This window comes from Ranitomeya variabilis, chromosome 4, assembly GCF_051348905.1.
Source record: "Ranitomeya variabilis isolate aRanVar5 chromosome 4, aRanVar5.hap1, whole genome shotgun sequence".
Taxonomy (NCBI): Eukaryota; Metazoa; Chordata; class Amphibia; order Anura; family Dendrobatidae; genus Ranitomeya; species Ranitomeya variabilis.
Window position 1 is genome coordinate 290251207 of NC_135235.1, and position 20194 is coordinate 290271400.

Consider the following 20194-nt stretch of genomic DNA (forward strand, 5'->3'; position numbering starts at 1 on the left):
ATGGACAATATAAAGGAAGTTTATCCAAACCCTCGGCAAATCTGTACATTTCAACAAGCTCCCCCAATATGTGTAATTTTGGCGATAAATTAGGACCCGCTATTTCTCTCGTGTGCAAATGGAAGGGTTTTGCTTTGGTCCAATTAAGTACTTCATGGTCTGGGCAATGTCTTTTGGAATGGAGCAGACATGTTGCCCTAAGCAAAAGCTCAGCACTCGGCCTCCTATAATGTAATTTATATATAAAAAAGGAAAGAATAAGCCATCCCCCGACCATTAATCAGTGGGAAAGCCTCAATTATGGTTTCCTAAATACATAAACCACACACACAGCTGGAGAAGTGAGGAAACCTTAATGGCTTTAGTTGGTAATATAATGATCATATAAAAAAAGCTTTGTAGATTATTTGACACCGTCACATTCTTCATCTTGTTTTCCGACCACAATAAGTCCTCAGAGTCTGGATCGGTGTCGTACACCATAGTCTTCTTGGTTCCAGACCCTAAGAAAAGTCGTTGGAGATGAAGACCCCGGTAGGATCTGCACACAAGTATTAAAAAATATGTATAATCTTCATTTGCAGTCACAAAACAGAGAAAGGCATATTTCACGGAAATGTCGGGGCCACCAGTGCTTCTAATATTTACAGTCAAGGGCTATTCTCTGTTGGAGGACCAAAGCCATCACGGCACCAGACCGATTTTATATGGACGGCTTATTCTGGCCCTTGTGCCTTTCCTTCTGTAAAGTTCTGAGTCAAGGCACTTATTCTAGTCAGTAATATCCATCTCTTCTGTTTTTGGCATCTAGAGCGTCTGCTCCTTCATCTCGTGCTAGTTCCAGATCATCTGTGTTGTCTGGTTCTCCGCCATGTTCTTCCTACCAAATAAAAAAAAAAGTCTAAAGATTAGATAAAAATGGTAATGCGAAAAAACACAACGTAGGTCATAAATGTCAGATAGGTGGAGGTCCAACCTCTAGAGCCCTCCACCATATAAGAGGTCCCCATCCTTTAAAGGGGTTTCCAGTTGGAAGAAGTTATCCCTATCCAGTGGAGAGGAGATAACTTCTAGATGGAGGTGCAACTGCTGGAAGACCTCCACCAATTCTCATAAAGGGGCCCTTTTATCACAGTTATTGGGGACCCTTGCGTCATTCTTTCTCTATGGGACTGCCAAATAATCAGAGTTCAGCCCCATACAACGTGAATTGAGCACCGTTTTGACAGGGATAAAAGTTCCCCATTCTGGCCATCGGTGGATGTCCGAGTGAACGGAAGGTGGCTGCTTAGAAGAATAGATCACATGAAGAGATTGAAAAACCCTCTAAAGAAGATAAACAATAGCGTAGTTAAATTATAGCAGATGATCAGGACCGTCCAGTCTTATGGCTCTCACATTGGTTGTCACCCAACCGTTCCAAAATCCTGAATGGTAGATATGTCTGACTATGCATTCCCACAGCGCCCACCTCCTTAATACGACAAAGGCAGATATGGGTGACAAGGCCTATAGGAGCAGTAAGGGTAATCATATTTGTTGTCAACCAGGTTTCCTTGAAAAATAACTAATGTCTAAACTTAGAAGATCAAAACTCGAAGAGGCTGCTCCACCAGATTTGATGGTACAGACTGAATACAATATATAGATCACTTAGACCTGTTGAGGCTGGAAAAGTTTGAAAATCCATGTTAGAATGGCTCAATACCCTTTTGAAAACTTTCTTACCTGATATTAAAATAATTTATTGATTGGATATTTTTTTTAAGAGAACTTGTCACTTGCTCCCAAAAATGTAGTTAAATACCTTGGAAAAATCCTTGAGGTCCCCTGATTCTGAGGCTTTTTTCCATTTTGCGCTGCTTTGCTCTATTGCAGAGATATTCACATTTGTTGATTTTGGAACGCAGTATGTGAAATCTTTTTTTTGCAGTTCAACTGGGCGTTTCTTCAGGGTCTCCTAGAGGATGGGGGGGGTGCACTTTCACTCCTCCCTCCCAGATGCTGCCAATGGAGAGAAAGAGGAGTGAAAGTGCACACCCCCTCAGAAAAGGTCCAGTTGCTCTGCTAAGCGGAGATTTCACATAAATATTTACATTTGTTGCTTCTGGTGTAACAGAAGGAAGCAGCGCAAAATAGAAAATAAGACAGCAGAGTCAGAGGAAGTCAGGGATTTTTACAAGGTATTTAACTAAATTTTTGAAGCATATGACAGGTTCTCCTTAAGTTCACCAAGTTATCAGGTCTAAAATATCTATTTAATATTGTGTACAAATTGCATTGTGAAACCTGATGACAAAGCTCCAGGTTTCCTGCATACCAATACAGTCTGCATATATTAAATAGATCACTTAGACCTGATGAGGCTGGAAAATTACTTTGAAAATCCATGACAGAATGGCTTGCTAATACCTTTTTTGAAAATTTTCTCACCTGATATTAAAATGAACATTTTAAGGATGTGATTTTTTGTTTTTATAGAAAGCCATCTGTATAGGCATGCAGATCATAGGAAGCTGAATAAAATGATACCTTCATATCTGTGATTTGATGTTTTATTCCAGTGAAATCCACATTTTTCTCTATGTAAATGAGCTGTTAAGATCTATGGGCTGGACATAGAGCTACCTAAGACTCTGCCTCCAGAGCTTAATATAAATGAAAGGGAGCATTACCAGTGGGAGACATGTAGATCAGGAGAGCAGACTGTCAGTCATTACATGTCTCACACTGGTAACTCCACCTTTTATTTACAATAAGCTTTGGAGACAGATTCTGTGGGAGATCTATATCCGGCCCATAGATCTTAACAGCTCATTTACATATTATGAAAAACATAGATTTCTTTGGAATAAGACATTGGATAGCAGATATCAAGGTCTCATTTTATTCAACTTGCTATTTTATTTTCAACTTTCTATGACCTGCATGTCGGCTTAGGAGTATTGATACTACTAACATAATCCTTTTAATATGTTCAATATGCATCGTGAAATCTGATAATAAATACAAAAGCTCTAGGTCTCCTGCATAGTTAAAGGTTCAAATGCTAAAGTTTTGAGCGCATTCATCCACCACTAGAGGGAGCTCAGGAGTACTGTATACGGTCTACTATTGTGTTGCAGCAAGCTCCCTCTAGTGGTGGCTGCAGACAGACAAAAGTCTGAAGCTTTGCATTATAAAACCTGAGCCTCAACCTCTACAAAGATATATTAAAACTAATGAGTACCTAAAATGATAGGATGATAAAAAGCGGAGATTAACTTTAAGTCTCCGCTGTAAATTATAAAATTCTGCCAACTGTGAGCTACAACTCTAGCTTTAAAAATTGCTAAAAAATATATTGTTTTGTCACATTCTAAGCATGATAAATGACTTGGTTTGCTTGCACACATAATAACATATTTGGAATTGGCCATTTGCAGCATTGTTGAGTTACAATTACTTAACAGAACGGCGGCACAGCCAGGAGCGGGCAATTTGACATGCCTCAATAAATAAATGGCTCTATTGTTCCCTCTGTAGCAAAGACAGCCACAAAGTGGAATTTTAATCGCATTCCCCATCCACCCATAAATGTAATACTCAAAATCCGTGCGGTCAGATTCTGCCAAAAGTATATTTAGATGTACAGTGAGAAAATAGACGTCTGCGATGATCGGAACCTGTAAAAGCAGCATTTTATAGGCTTATAAAATTGAGCAACATTGAGGTTTCATCTTTAAAAGGAGTCAAAATGTAACCTCACCACATCCAACATAAGAGAAGAAAATGAGTTCTGACAGATCTGCACCCCTCACAGGATGGGAGCGAGGATCAACAATTTTACGGCTGCGCTCTCTTCAATTATCTGAACGCGTAATTAGAGGAAAATGAGTTTAGAGGAAAATGTCCTTGAGGACAACACAATATGATATGAATGGGAGAGAAAAAAAATGATGTGCTATCAAAATGCTTTGATAAAATGGTTTACTAGCACCAATTGTGCCATAAATATGCTGCCGATGTAGGCATTTAGACTAATAGGAGACTGGACCTGTCATTGTAATATGCTGCTATTACCTAGGTAAAAATATGTAGGTGGCAGAGATGCTTTAAAAATAGATGTGGCTTCATATAGATCTGTGAAAGGCAACTAGAGGCTCCACGGAGGCGGGTCTAGGTGTTCCCATTGGAGGCGGTGCCACAGATGTCCTGGCCCTTGAGGAGTATGATCATCATATAGCTTACAGGCTCCGCGGAGGCTGGTCCAGGTGTTCCCATTGGAGGCAGTGTCACAGATGTCCTGGCCCTTGAGGAGTATGATCATTATATAGCTTACGGGCTCCGCGGAGGCGGGTCTAGGTGTTCCCCATTGGAGGCGGTGCCACAGATGTCCTGGATCTTGAGGAGTATAATCATTATATAGCTTACAGGCTCCGCGGAGGTGGGTCTAGGTGTTCCCATTGGAGGCGGTGTCACAGATGTCCTGGCCCTTGAGAATGATCCTTATATAGCTTACAGGCTCCGCGGAGGCTGGTCCAGGTGTTCCCATTGGAGGCGGTGCCACAGATGTCCTGGCCCTTGAGGAGTATGATCATTATATAGCTTACGGGCTCCGCGGAGGCGGGTCTAGGTGTTCCCATTGGAGGCGGTGCCACAGATGTCCTGGCCCTTGAGGAGTATGATCATTATATAGCTTACAGGCTCCGCGGAGGCTGGTCCAGGTGTTCCCATTGGAGGCGGTGTCACAGATGTCCTGGCCCTTGAGTATGATCATTACATAGCTTACGGGCTCTGGGGAGGCGGGTCTAGGTGTTCCCATTAGAGGCAGTGCCACAGATGTCCTGGCCCTTGAGGAGTATGATCATTATATAGCTAACGGGCTCCGCGGAGGCTGGTCCAGGTGTTCCCATTGGAGGCGGTATCACAGATGTCCTGGCCCTTGAGGAGTATGATCATTATATAGCTTACAGGCTCCGCGGAGGCTGGTCCAGGTGTTCCCATTGGAGGCGGTGTCACAGATGTCCTGGCCCTTGAGTATGATCATTACATAGCTTACGGGCTCTGCGGAGGCGGGTCTAGGTGTTCCCATTAGAGGCAGTGCCACAGATGTCCTGGCCCTTGAGGAGTATGATCATTATATAGCTAACAGGCTCCGCGGAGGCTGGTCCAGGTGTTCCCATTGGAGGCGGTATCACAGATGTCCTGGCCCTTGAGGAGTATGATCATTATATAGCTTACAGGCTCCGCGGAGGCTGGTCCAGGTGTTCCCATTGGAGGCGGTGTCACAGATGTCCTGGCCCTTGAGGAGTATGATCATTATATAGCTTACAGGCTCCGCGGAGGCGGGTCTAGGTGTTCCCATTGGAGGCGGTGCCACAGATGTCCTGGCCCTTGAGGAGTATGATCATTATATAGCTTACAGGCTCCGCGGAGGCTGGTTCAGGTGTTTCCATTGGAGGCGGTGTCACAGATGTGCTGGCCCTTGAGGAGTATGATTATTATATAGCTTACAGGCTCCGCGGACGCGGGTCTAGGTGTTCTCATTGGAGGCGGTGCCACAGATGTCCTGGCCCTTGAGGAATATGATCATTAAAATCTTATAATTATATACCAGTATTATTTAGATAGTGTATAGCAATGTAATTACATTATTTTATTTGATCACTATAGCACAGGGGCTTAAGTAGAGCGGGTGCAAGGTTTGCAGTCACAGACGCAAATGCTGCTGACTCCCAACCCGCACCATAAGCATGCTTTCTCAAGAAGATAAATCAAAACAATCGGCAAGAAACTCCAGGTGATGCATGTGCAAGTCCCAATAGTATAAAAATCCCCAAAAAAGTCCGGGCACTTACAACTTCGGTAATGCTCATCTTTATTTAACTACTTAAATACAGCAGACGCGTTTCAGGGCATCCCAACATTTCATCAAGCTTGAAAACTTGGGATGGTCTGAAACGAGTCTGGTAATGCCCAACTTTATTTAAGAAGATAAATACATCGGACGCGTTTCAGGTCATCCAAAGCTTTCAAGCTTGATGAAATGATAGCATGGTCTGAAACGCTTCAAATAACGCCCATCTTTATTTAAAAAGTGAAATACATCAGACACATTTCAGATCTTTCCAAGCATTCAAGCATGACGAAATATTGGAATGGCTGGAAACGCATCAGATGGCGCCCATCTTTATTTAAAAAGTGAAATACATCAGACACATTTCAGATCATCCCAAGCTTTCAAGCTTGACAATCTGAAACGCGTCTGATGTATTTCATTTGTTAAGTAAAGATGAGCATTAGGGAACTTATGAATGCCGGGAACTTTTAGGGATTTTTGCCTTCTCAAGACAAGAAAAAGCCTTTGCCAGATACCTCTGCCAGTGGCTTATCTTCCCCAAGAACAATAGGACCAGGCAGTTCAAACCCAGCTGCCCAATCCTGATCTCCCCAGACATCTGCCATCAGGAGACCCCCAATATGGATTAGACGGTCATCTTGTCTTTAGAGCTGCGATATGTGATGTTTTTCCTGCGTTTGAGTAATTAGACTCAGACACTGTTAGCAATGTAAGGAGCAGTCCCGTAGCTGTGGACTAATTGGAACCTCAGCCCAATATGCGGCACATCACAAGACTGGTGTAACTGTCCCTAAACAATTGCATTATAAAAATGAATTACACACACAAAAAAATCCAGTTTTTGAGACCATATGGTTAAAATTTAGAAGCCGATGCATCTTCTCCGGAGCAAATGTTGTATTAAACCCTTCCAGAAATTGTGGTCTGCGCAGCTGTTTCCTCCGCGAGCACAGTATCAGCGCCGAGTCCTAATCTTCCTGGGCTTGGATGCGTGAAGGTAACTTGGCTCAGTAAACGTTTCCTGGCAAAATCCTTAATCAAATCCCTCCCGATTATCTGTAAGTGGTTCTGGAGAGGAACTAGATGGGGGTTTCTGCTTTGCTCTGCGAAGATCATACTGAATTCAATGAGGGTATTGGGAGAACAAAGCTTCCATTGTTCACGTCTGCACTAATGAGAGCGGCGCGCACATTATTTATAAGGAGAACTTTCCTGAAACGTTGCTCTTTACACGTAACGCGAAGCTTCCACTGATACTTCTGTGCAGTTTCGGAACTAGTGGGAACACTTCCGAAAATTATTTTGATGTAATACCAGTTGTTGTTCACTAGGGGCGCTCTTCTATTATCTAGCTATTGCCCTAGACCGCTCACTTCTGACTAGTCTGTTTCACTAAGTACGGTACTAGTGCGACACCTTAAATAATAGAAAAAAAATATCTCTTACCGCTTTGTGGTAAGGGTAAATGAGCACCGCGCTGATTTTCCACATCAAGTTTGTTGCATAGGAATTTTGGTTCAAATTTCACCCGATGCATTGAAAAAGGATGAAAATCTACAGCAAGTATTGACATGCTGAAGATTTAAAGGGAACCTGTCAGATGGTTTTTGCCACCTATTTTGAGAGCTGCAAAATGTAGATAAAGAGACCCTGATTCCAGCGATGTGTCACTTACTGGGCTGCTTGCTGTAGTTTTGATAAAATAACATTTTATGGAGGACTAGTAAACTTGCTGCAAGGTAGTCCTCCATATTCATGAGTTCTGTATAGCCCCGCCCTCATCACTGATTGGCAGCTTTCTACATTTTTTACGAAGGGGGGTGTTTTTATGTGTCCTTTTTAACCTTTCTTTTTTTCAAAAAAAATTGATAATGTACTGATTTTTCTCTAAATGCTGATGTGTTCTACTTTTGCATAAGTTGACATCTGTTAGGGAGCACATAAAATGGGTGAAATCTCAAGTATCATGGCATCCTAATTACCCATCCATGGTTTTACATTAGATTTTGATGCAGACTATTCATCATGATGCAGACTATTTTTTAGACAGTAGTTCTACCTTCCAAATTCTAATCGCTCATAGTTTTTCTGCATGTTACATTGTCAGGGCGCATCAGTGCCAAATCATTCCCCCCCCCCCCCCCCCCATTAGAACAAAGCTATTTATGCCGGATCCTACTCTGTACAAAGATTTTGCTTCCTTTGCTCTGTAACAGCGCGATTCCCTCTGCAGAGAAATCAGCACAGATGTGTTCTGTCATCTCCAAGAGGATGGAGAAACTGCTACGTGTTGTGTTGGGGAGCTGCGATGCATGATAATGTGCGCGCTGAATTCAACAACGACAATGACCCCCAAAGGATCAGAGGCTCCAAGTAATGCAGCAAAAAAAAAAAAAGATCAGGTTAGCCGAGGTGAGGAGCTCGTGATTGAAATTAAATCGACAGGGGAAATTATAAAAGCTCACGGACGATTGTAAAATTTGGAACATAGCAATGTAAAGTGCTAGGATAAAACTGAGCCAGCGCAAAGTGTCAGGAGCTCAGCTCTTCATCAGACACAAGCCCGGGTCCGGGTCCTGCAAGCCTCGAAATCAACAAGTACAATTATTGTTTTAATTATTAAAGGAGAAGCCTAAGCTTTTTTTTATTTTTATTTTTTTATAATTATTACAATATATCTAAAAAGAGATTTAAACAATTATGTAAAGCTCATTAATAACTTTTATCACCTACGCAAAAAAGACTAACAAAACCAGGGGGATGTTATGTCCCTCGTGTGAGCACTTCTCCATTCACGTCTATGGGAAACCAGCAGATAGGACCCACCGGTCCCATATCCCGTGGGTAGGTGATATATGTAATTTGTGGGTTAGATAAGGTATCCCCTACTTAAAAAACTCTGAAACCATTAAGTTTAATTTTCAAACAAAAAAAAAACCCAAAACATACTCAGTCATCAGAATGGCGCCGCTCTGTCATACTTAGTACTGTGTCCCCTGCTGGTCTCTTTCATCAACATCCAATTTGGGCATCACATGACAACTTTGAGACAATTGGCGCTCGTTGATTGGCTGCAGCATTCAAATTTTGTCTAAACAGGAAAAAACAACTATGGCTGCTTTTCATCAGCAGTGACGCCTCCCCTGGATATTGATGACATGAGACTGGCAGGGAACATGGTACCGAGTATGAAAGAAACAGAAACGGTCCAGGTGGTGAGTATAGTTTTTTTTCTACTTCTTACACCACTCTAGGATAATTAAAAGGGTTATCTGGGACTTTGAGGTTTTTTTGGCTAGGGGGCTAAGAACTTAGTGGCAGGTAGTTGCCAACTGCCTGCCTGTTTTGCCCTATGACGATCTCTCCCAGCTCAGGCGGCAAATCTCTGGCTTCATTTGACCTAATGACAACAGAGCAGTGCTTTCTCTTGAGGGAGGGGACAGTTTAAGCTTGATCTAGCAGCTTGGCAAAATATGTGGCCCTGGCGTCTTCACCATTAGCAGTAATCCGGAGAGCAGGGATAGCTAGGGCACCTGATAGCTTTACGGATAAAGAAGAAGCCTATAGCCCTGGGATATCAGACAATAAAGCCATGACAAGTTCTTAGCCCTGTAGGAAAAAAATACAATCTTGGATAACCCCTTTAAGATTAACTTATAAAGTGGAAGACTACCCGTTTACCTCCTGTAATAAAATCTCCATCATTTAGTGTCTCCATGATAGCAGACTACAAGCAATCCCGATGTTGCCCGATCCTGCAGTTACACATTTTTTATCTCTCCCTTACTTCTTATGTACATACGGTACATTTGGTAGGTTAGCAAAAAAATAAAATAGAACACCAGAGAAAGAATAAAGAATGATAAAGTCTACATTTGAAAAACACTTCTGTTTAAGACTCATTTTACCCTTCAATACCTATAGTGCTATTGCTGTGGCCTTGTTTTTCCCATCCTGTACACCCCAATAATAAGAGCGATTAGAATTCTTTTTCACAAATCTATAAAATTATGTCTGAATCATCAATTTTATTAAAGGATTATCTGGTCATTCACCACCTGGTTGATCAAAACCGATTTAGGTGAAGTGATTTATTGTCATTGCAGCCATTTTTCCTTTCCAATCAATTTATCGGGAAGTACAAAAAGTGAGACTGACCTGGGTCACTGAACACTTCACGTGTTTGAAACTCTGAGCTGTCGTGTTAGAAGATAAAGGGAAACACTGATTTTAACATGAAGTGGTCTTCTGTATACACATCAATATCTGCAGGCATCACCATATAGAATATTGTATAAGAGGCAGTTATTCCCGTTCTGACCTCCTCACCTTTATTATAGGATTTATATCATTTATAGATCCACAGAAGTAACTAAGTCAGAGAGATTTCCTGGTCATCAACACCCAAAGTGATAATATGCAGGTTTGAAGCATTAGGGGACATGGCAGTCTCCCTTTAATATTATTGTGTACCATCCCCTTTAATTCTACGGCTGCAGGGTATTTGGAGGATAGGATCATACAATTTCACCCAAAAATGTGATAATTTTTTGGGGTGTGTGTGACTGTATTAAGGTACAAGAAGTTAAAAAAAATAGTATATATATATATATATATATATATATATATATATATATATATATATATATATATATCTCATTAGTCCACTTTACAGGGAATCTGTCCGGACAAGTTTTGCTACAAAACCAGCAGTGGTGCGGCTCTATAGGTCGTAGTGTGAAAATGATACCATTCTTGTAGTACTCCGATGTGTCAGTGCTTTGTAGGCACATGTAAATAAGCCCAGGAGTGCATCGGGGGCGTGTCGATGTACACAGAGTATTGACACGCCCCTCATTGCACTTCCAGGCTAATTTACATGTACAGGGGTTGGACCAAATAATGGAAACACCTAACGTTTTGGCATGATAATCTTCGAACATGTGATAAGCATGCAAACCGTGACATATGGTAATTTTTGTAGTTGATTATTTGTGTTATGTGATATGTGTATGTAAATTAACTGTTTGTTTGGCATAATTGTAAGAACATTGATGAGAACCTGATACCAATGGTAGACCTCTCGGATTTTCAAACAGGCCAAATTGTTGGTGCTCGTATGGCAGGCGCTAGTGTAACAGAAAGTGCCCGAATGCCTGGCGTGTCAAGAGGTACTGTCTCCAAAGTAATGGCTGTGTTTGAAAGAGAAGGAAAAACGTCTGCAGCAAAGCACAGGTCCGGCCGAAAGTCAAAGTTGACTGAGAGAGATCGTCGGACTCTAAAGCGAATTGTGAGAGAGGATCACAAGACCACGGCTCCGAAAATCACTGCTGAGCTCAATGAACACCTACAGAACCCAGTTTCCACAAAAACTGTTCGTCGGGAGCTGCACAAATCTAGATTCCACAGAAGAGCTGCAATTAGAAAACCGCTGCTCTCAATGACAAATGTTTCCAAGCGTTTAGAGTGGTGTAGAAACCTCCAGAATTGGTCCCTCGAGCAGTGGAAACATGTGATATTCTCAGACGAATCATCGTTTACCCTATTTCCGCCCTCCGCCCGAGTGTACGTTTGGAGACAGCCGAAAGAAGCATTCCATCCAGACTGCCTTCTCCCTACAGTAAAACATGGCGGAGGTTATGTGGCGATCTGGGGTGCTATTTCGTGGAGATCCGCCAGGCCAATGATATCCCTTCATGGAAGAATTAACAGCCGAGATTATTTAGGCATTTTGGGCGACCAAGTGCATCCAATGGTTCAAACACTGTTCCCGGAGGGGAACGCCATCTTTCAGGATGATAATGCACAAATTCATACAGCTAGAATCGTTAAAGCATGGCACGAGGAACATTCTAATGAAGTTAAGCATCTCATCTGGCCCCCACAATCCCCAGACCTCAACATTATTGAGCATTTATGGTCGATTTTAGAGATTCAAGTTAGACGTGGATTTCCGCCGCCATCGTCGCTCAAAGAACTGAAGGGTGTTTAACTGCAAAATGGGCTAAAATTCCTTTGGAAACAATTCACACCTTGTATGAATCCATACCTCGGATAATTGAGGCTGTAATCGCTGCAAAAGGTGGACCTACACCATATTAAACTAACTTTTGTTGATGTTTACAGGTGTTTCCATTATTTGGTCCAACCCTTGTAGTTTTCATACAATCAAAAAAATTCTGCCATACGACTGGCCATAATAAGTGACACCAGTACAGAATTAGTAAGGTCAGTACATCCTCTGGGGCACATGTAGGAGAATTTCACATAAAAATTAGACTATCCTGCTGGAAATAAGAAGCACCGAAGCACAAAGGGATAAGAGATTTACTAAAACTAACGCATGGGAAAAGCGGAGAAGTTTAAAGCAATCAGAATGCAGTATTTATTTCCCAAAGGGCAAAAAAATTATATCTTTCATCTGATTGGTTAAATACAAATCCTGGTTCAAGAAATCTCCCACCCACTGTAAAATAATTACCAAGGGATTCACTCCCCTCCCCATATGCAACAGAAACAGAATGTTTTCTTACAAGATCATGCTCTTGTTCGTCCTGATATGGTTCTTCTGGTTCTTCTCTAGATCGCACTCTGGCATCAGCAGCCTGTAAGAACTAAATAATAAAAAAAAATAAGATTAAAAATCCAGTGGATTATGAAAAGTTTTTGTAAAAGATCATGGAATGTATGCAGGAAACAAGGAAATATTATAACTAAGCAGATACCTAGATACCCGCTGGCTAGTCCTAGTCATGACAATGCCACATTTAGACCTACTGAGTTGTCTTGTGTGTAATTGAGGAATAACACTGATTCTGGCCATGATATGACTTGTCTGCTTCATTTTACAGCAGTTTCCCCCTCTGCTGGCTCTAATTTTCAGTTATCTCTGAGCTAGTGGGTGGACACTAACTGCTATGATGTCTCCCATAAATAGCACAAGCAGATACATGGATTCCTGTTTTATTTTCTGTAAAACACAGACAGAAGAAGCAGCATGGAAGACATTTTACAGTAGTACTATATTGCGTGTCTGTGAATCCAGCACTGAAGTACTGAGCTGTGTATCTGTGAATCCAGCCCTGAAGTGAAATACAGTTTCTGAAAGCTGCAGCACAATCTGCCTAGTCTCTCACTGTGCAGAATACTCCTTATTCCTACTTTCCTCTCTGTAGACTTCAATATGCTCTGTAACTTGATACCTCACTGTTGTGGCAGTCTATCTTGTTTTGACAAAACAGATTTGAACATGTTTTTAGGAGTGGATAGTGAGTTCAAGAGGAAGAAATGTCACATAAGAAGTGGCTCATAAGTGGAGAAAGAGGATTTCCTTGATAAGATATATATCACAAAGTTTCTTATTTTCACTGCTAATAGTGATTTATGCAAAGATTCTTGACATAATGAACATTTCTTTATGAATTTTCTGCTTCATTTTGGTCCTTCAGTTATACTACGTGACCCACAGTTTCTATTCAGTGTATTTTCTCTATGCATCAATGAAACAATTTATGTGATTCTCATATGGATGCATAGGGACCGTCCTCTGGGCCACACTCTCTGATTCGGGGTCCAGGTCATGTGGTATAGCAAATTCTTTAATATTTGCAGAGAACTGTAATGCAATAAGGACTGTACTGAGCTTCAGCACATAAGTAAGGACCGCCCACTGGACTCATGCTGAGTAGGACCGCCCACTGGACTCATGCTGAGTAGGACCGCCCACTGGACTCATGCTGAGTGGGGCCGCCCACTGGACTCATGCTGAGTGGGGCCGCCCACTGGACTCATGCTGAGTGGGGCCGCCCACTGGACTCATGCTGAGTGGGGCCGCCCACTGGACTCATGCTGAGTGGGGCCGCCCACTGGACTCATGCTGAGTGGGGCCGCCCACTGGACTCATGCTGAGTGGGGCCGCCTACTGGACTCATGCTGAGTGGGGCCGCCACTGGACTCATCCGCATACAAACACCAGGGATTTAAATTAATAAAATACAAGTTATACCAAATCGATCTTTGCCTACAAACTTATACATCATTATGCTCAGCTTCACCTTCTCTATACCGTGCATATCATTCACAAGTTGTAGATAAAAAATGCATCATTTTTGCCACAATTTTCCACACCTATGGCAAATACACTTAGGTCCTACTGCAATATCGAAAAAAAATTGCAGCAAAAAAACAGCTCAGTTCTACTGCAAGTTTGCAATGTGTGAACGCAGCTTCAGTTCTAATGGAAGAAAAGAAAGTCTACTACCTCAAGACAAGGTGACACAAACCTCCATTATGCTTCATTTCATTCCCAAACTTTTCTACTGTAAGTTTAAGAAAGAAGCCCAGTAGACGTCACATAAACGCTCCTTTTATTTCGAGGAGACAGGAAATTGGTAGAAAAATCAGACATTAATAGATTCATTTGACACTCCAGGTGCGGGTTTATATTTGATCTCTGCAACATCTACGCACAAAAACACGTCAATGCCAGAACAAACACAACAGTTAATCCCTTTAGCGCCAGATTTACTTTCTTATCTATTTCCTCTAGGATAAAATGATTTAAATGGCAAAATCAGAAAGGAGCAATGTGACTCCGATGCCAATTACATGTCTGCTCGCTGACAGATGTGACTTGAATAGTCGCTGTATTTGACATAGTAAGTGGAGACTTAGGGTACCGTCACACAGTGCCATTTTCATCGCTACGACGGCACGATTCGTGACGTTGCAGCGTTGTATAAGTATCGCTCCAGCGTCGTATACTGCGGTCACACGTTGCAATACACGGCGCTGGAGCGATAATTTCATGACGTATTTGCGATGTAGAAGCCATTGGTTACTGTGCGCACATCGTATACAACCTGTGTCACACAATGCAATCATGCCGCCACAGCGGGACACTAGACGACGAAAGAAAGTTTCAAACGATCTGCTACGACGTACGATTCTCAGCGGGGATCCGGATCGCAGTAGCGTGTCAGACACAACGATATCGTAAATGCATCGCTGGAACGTCACGAATCGTGCCGTTGTAGCGATCAAAATTGCACTGTGTGACGGTACCCTTATAGTCAGTATACAATAGTATAAAAAGGACAGCACGGCAAATACATGTATACCGACATGTCTGTTGACAATTTACGGCATCTTTTAGACACATCACAGACATGGTAACATGGATCAGAAAAATAGGATTTTATTTGGGAAAAAATAAAAGCCTTTTTACCCCCAGAAACTGAGTTATTCTGGTCTGTAGGTTCTGTCTGGTATTTGGGCTCAGTCATATTCACTAGAGGTAGTAATATACATATTTTTGTGTACTCACCGTAAAATCCTTTTCTCCGAGCCACACATTGGGGGACACAGGACCGTGGGTGTATGCTGCTGCCACTAGGAGGCTGACACTAAGTAAATACAAAAGGTTAACTCCTCCTCTGCAGTATACACCGCCCACTGGCTCCTGATAGATCCAGTTTAGTGACCAAGCAGTAGGAGATTAACAAAAATTATTAACCGTAGGTACAACATGTCAAAACTATAACGCTCATCATAGGCAACAAGCCAAAGTAGGGTGGGTGCTGTGTCCCCCAATGAGTGCTTCGGAGAAAAGGATTTTACGGTGAGTACACAAAAATCCCTATTTCTCCATCGCCACATTGGGGGACACAGGACCGTGGGATGTCCCAAAGCAGTCCCTAGGTGGAAAATAACAACATAACAGTGTAAACGTACGGAACCTGCTGTCTAAAGGTGCACTATCGCTGCCTGCAGAATATGCCTACCCAGGCTTGCATCTGCAGATGCCTGAGTATGGACATTATAATGCTTTGAGATAGTGTGTAGGCTAGACCAAGTCGCAGCTTTGCAAACTTGCTCTGCAGACGCTTGATTCCGAATGGCCCAGGAAGCACCCACCGACCGAGTGGAGTGTGCCCTGATGCCCGCTGGGATAGGCTTGCCTCTGACGCGATAAGCCTCCTGAATAGTCGACCGAATCCATCTGGCGATTGTCGACTTAGAAGTGGCCAGTCCCTTCTGGTGTCCTGCCGGGAGCACGAACAGAGCTTCCGTCTGTCGAAAAGGTGCCGTCCTAGACACACACTTCCTGAGAGCTCTTACAAGATCCAGGGAGTGAAGAGCCTTCTCCATGCGGTGCACCGGAGCAGGACAAAACGAAGGAAGTACGATATCCTCGTTAAGGTGGAAGGAAGACACCACCTTTGGAAGAAAGGTAGGAGATGGTTGGAGGACCACCTTGTCTAGGTGGAAGAAACGGCGTCCAACAGGAAAGGGCAGCCAACTCCGAGACTCGTCTGATCGAAGTAATGGCGACCAGAAAAGCCACCTTCCATGAGAGGAGAGAAAGAGAGATGTCCTGCAACGGATCAAAGGGAGATTCCTGCAGGACGCCTAGGACCGGATTAAGGTCCCAAGCCTCTAGAGGTGCTCTATAGGGAGGCACGTGGGAGACTCCCTGAAAGAACGTTCTCACCTGAGGTTTTGAAGCAATTTTCCGCTGGAAAAGGACTGACAAGGCCGAGACCTGCCCTTTAAGGGAACTCGGATTGAAGGAATTCCAAGATGGTAGGGATGTTGAAAACCAACAGAGGGCGACCTCTACTTCTGCACCATTCAAAGAAGGTCTTCTTGGTCCGATGATAGATGCGCAATGACACCGACTTTTGGGCATTGATCAAGGTGGAAACTACTTCGCGGGAAAAACCTGCTTGAGTCAGAACCCAGGATTCAACGGCCAAGCCGTCAAACACAGGGCCCCTGAGTTCTGGTGGTAAATCGGACCCTGAGAAAGCAGATCCGGACGATCTGGTAGTCACCAAGGTACATCTGCGATGAGTTGGACCAGCTCTGCGTACCATGCCCGGCGAGGCCAATCCGGAGAGATGAGAATCACTGGCACGCCCTCTGCCCTGATCTTCCTGATGACTCTTGGAAGCAAGTGCAGGGGAGGAAACAGATAAGGAAGGCGAAACTGACTCCAAGGAAGGACCAGCGCGTCCACCCAGATTGCTCTCGGGTCCCGTGACCGGGCCACAAACTGAGGCACCTTGGCATTGAACCAGGAAGCCATCAAGTCTACGTCCAGAGTACCCCAACAAATGCAGATCTGTTGGAAAATGTCCTGATGGAGAGACCACTCTCCTGAGGCAAGACCTTGATGGCTGAGGAAGTCCGTGGCCCAATTTTCCACTCCTGGAATGTGAACAGCCGATATGACCGAGTGGTTGTTTTCGGCCCAGCGAAGAATGTGCTCTACCTCGCGCATTGCAGCTCTGCGGCGGGTGCCCCCCTGATGATTTATATAAGCCACAGCCGTGGCACTGTCCGACTGGATACGAATGGGGCGGCCTGCTAGGAGATGATGGAACTGCCTCAGGGACAGCCAAATTGCACGGATCTCCAGGATATTGATTGGAAGGCGAGACTCTTGATGAGTCCAGGTCCCATGTGCAGTGTGATGGCGAAAAACAGCTCCCCAGCCGAGGAGGCTGGCATCGGTAGTGACTACCAGCCAATGGACTGGGAGGAAGGACTTCCCTTGGAGAAGAGAGGTTTGGAGCGTCCACCATTGGAGTGCCTGCTTGACCCGAGGGGTCAGAGGACACGGTCAGTCGAGGGAAAAAGGACTCCCGTCCCATGCGTCCAGCAGTGCGTGCTGAAGGGGACAAAGATGCAGTTGCGCAAAGGGAATTGCCTCCATTGCGGCCACCATCTTCCCGAGAATCCTCATGCCGAAACGGATGGAACGGGGAGACGGATGACAGATCTTCCGGACCCCCCGTTGAAGAGCTAGGACCTTGTTCCGAGGGAGAAGCACCAACCCTCGGGAAGTGTCCAAAGTCATGCCCAGGAAGGAGATCCGATGAGCTGGGACAGGAGACGACTTTTTTAAAGTTGATCAACCAGCCCAGCCGAGAAAGAGTATCCAAGGAAATGCGGACGCACTCCTCGCAGGCTTGGAAGGATGGACCTTTGACCAGTAGGTCGTCTAGATACGGGAGCACGACTAGACCCTGAGCATGTAGACTGGCCATGACAGCTGGTGTAGAATGGCCATGACCGCTGCCATGACCTTTGTGAAAACTCTGGGGGCGGTGGCGAGGCCGAAAGGTAAGGCCGTGAACTGAAAATGTTCCCCGCGGACAGCGAAGCGAAGGAACCTTTGGTGAGGCGGAAAGATTGGGATGTGAAGATACGCATCCCCAATGTCGATGGAGGCTAAGAACTCTCCCTGCTCCATCGAGGGGATGACGGAACGGAGGGACTCCATCCTGAAATGTCGGACCTTGACAAATCTGTTTAAGAGCTTTAGGTCCAGGATGGGCCTGACTGTTCCTTCCTTTTTGGGGACCATGAACAGATTTGAATAAAAGCCTCGGAACCTTTCGTCCTCTGGGACAGGGACAATGACCACGTCTCGGCGGAGTGACTCGATGGCCTGGGAAAAAGCCAGAGCGCGTGTTCCCGCTTCGGGAGGCCGGGAAGCAAAGAAACGGGTTGGAGGGGGGGAGGAAAATTCGATCTTGTATCCGGAGGACACCAGATCTCTGACCCACTCGTCGTGAACGACTGCAAGCCAGGTATGACGAAACAAGAGAAGGCATCCGCCTACTCTGCTGGTGTCGTCCGGACGAGATTGCGAGTCATTTAGTAGAAGATCTTTGGGGTCTGGATCCCCTGGACCTAGACTGCATGGTGCGGCCCCTCCAGGAGTGGTTGGGCTTGTACGAGGCCTGTGGGCTTTTATCTCTGACGGCGCGACGCCCCGAACCAGGGGAACTGGCTGAGGAGGACCATGCGTAATTGCCACAAAAGGACCGAAAGCAAGCCTGTTTCTGTCGGTGGATCGGTTGTCTGAATCTCTGCTGGGGAAGGGAAATACTTTTCCCACCTGTAGCGTCCGAAATCAGTTGGTCCAGCTTTTCACCAAATAAGCGGCCACTGAGATATGGAAGGGACATTAGGGACTTTTTAGATGCAGAGTCCGCTCGCCAGTTTCTCAGACATAGTGCTCTTCTAATCGCCACAGCGTTTGAAGCTGTAAGTGCAGAGCAATTAGCCGCGTCCAGGGAAGCATTTAAGTAATCGCCAGCCAAAGAAATTTGGTTAGCTAACTCCGCTATGTCAGAGGGGAGATCACTGTTCTGTAAGGCCTTATGCAGAGAATCTGCCCAAAAAGTCATGGCTTTGGCTACCCAGGTAGCAGCAAAAGAGGGAAAAAGTGCGGAGCCTGATGCCTCAAATACTGAACGGGCGTCAACCAGGCGATCCGGGAGATCTTTGATGGAAGATCCGTCCGGCAAGGATAGAAGAGTTTTGGAGGACAAACGTGAAACAGGAAGATCCACAGGAGGGGATTCTGTCCATTGTTTGCGGAGGTCAGGAGAGAAAGGATATCTGGACTCCAGAGATCTCTGACCTGCAAAGCGTTTGTCCGGACGCTCCCTATGTCGCTGAACTATGTCCTGGAACTCCGGGTGATTGGCAAATACCCTATGAGGACGCTTGGTCTTTTTGAAGGACACCGAATTATCCGTATGGGAGGTCGCAGGTTCCTCGTCAACCTGCTGTGACTGGTTGACCGCCTCAATGAGACTATCTATAGTAGTCTGATAGCCTGGCGACTCTACATCAAGGGGTCCATCAGACTCAGGTTCAGAGTCCTGGTCGCTATAGGTGCCTGGAGAGCGAGAGCGGGAAGCAGAGCTAACGGACGCCAAGGCACCAGAAGGCCTGGGGGACGAGCTACGAACACGCTTCCTAGATGCCCGCTTGTGTCTAGAGAATTTTATTGGGCAGGCGGATTAGTGGTATGGCTCCTGGATGGATCCTGGCGGGACTCGATCACTTTAGTCAAGGAAGCCATAAATTGCGAGAGTGACAAAGCCCACTCAGGGGGACTGGTCACCGTGGCCTCGGTCGCAGTAGGGGGCCCCTGAGCGCATTTAGGATCGCAAGCATGACAGAGCGGAGCAGTATGCCCGCTTGGTAGCACAGCCTGACAGGAGGAGCAAGAAGTGAAAAACACTGTATGTGTTATAGAAGACTTTTTGGAGGTTTTAGGTAGAGACACGTTGAACCTTGATAACCTCCAAAGGAGCTGCAGGGATGCTGCGGCAGAAAAAATCTGTGGAGCACTTTGTGTGTGGCTGAAAATTAGCAGAGCACTTTATGTGCAGCTGTCTAGGTAGGCTATATGAAGGGGAGATCTGCGTTAGTGTGGCAGAGCACTAACCCAGGTCCTGTGCCCATGTGCCCCAGAGGAGTGCTGTTCCTGCATGCTTTATCGGCGTTAGGGAGGCAGAAGATGGCCGCCGAGATTAGGAGGGGGCT

General features: G+C 44.8%; 1 protein-coding gene across 2 annotated transcripts in view; it reads right to left on the reverse strand.

Annotated features, from left to right (window-relative positions):
* Positions 1 to 342: 342 nt before the first annotated feature.
* Positions 343 to 20194, reverse strand: part of LOC143764525 (uncharacterized) — a 111041-nt gene continuing 91189 nt past the window's right edge. The window contains exons 13-15 of one of the 2 annotated variants that reach the window (XM_077250153.1): positions 12376 to 12456; positions 10001 to 10038; positions 343 to 880 (exon numbers count right to left, since the gene is read on the reverse strand). In XM_077250153.1, the coding sequence (XP_077106268.1) occupies positions 10018 to 10038; positions 12376 to 12456 (102 nt within the window). In that variant the 3' untranslated portion in view covers positions 343 to 880; positions 10001 to 10017. The remainder of the gene's footprint in view (positions 881 to 10000; positions 10039 to 12375; positions 12457 to 20194) is intronic. The other variant, XM_077250152.1, reaches the window with a different exon arrangement.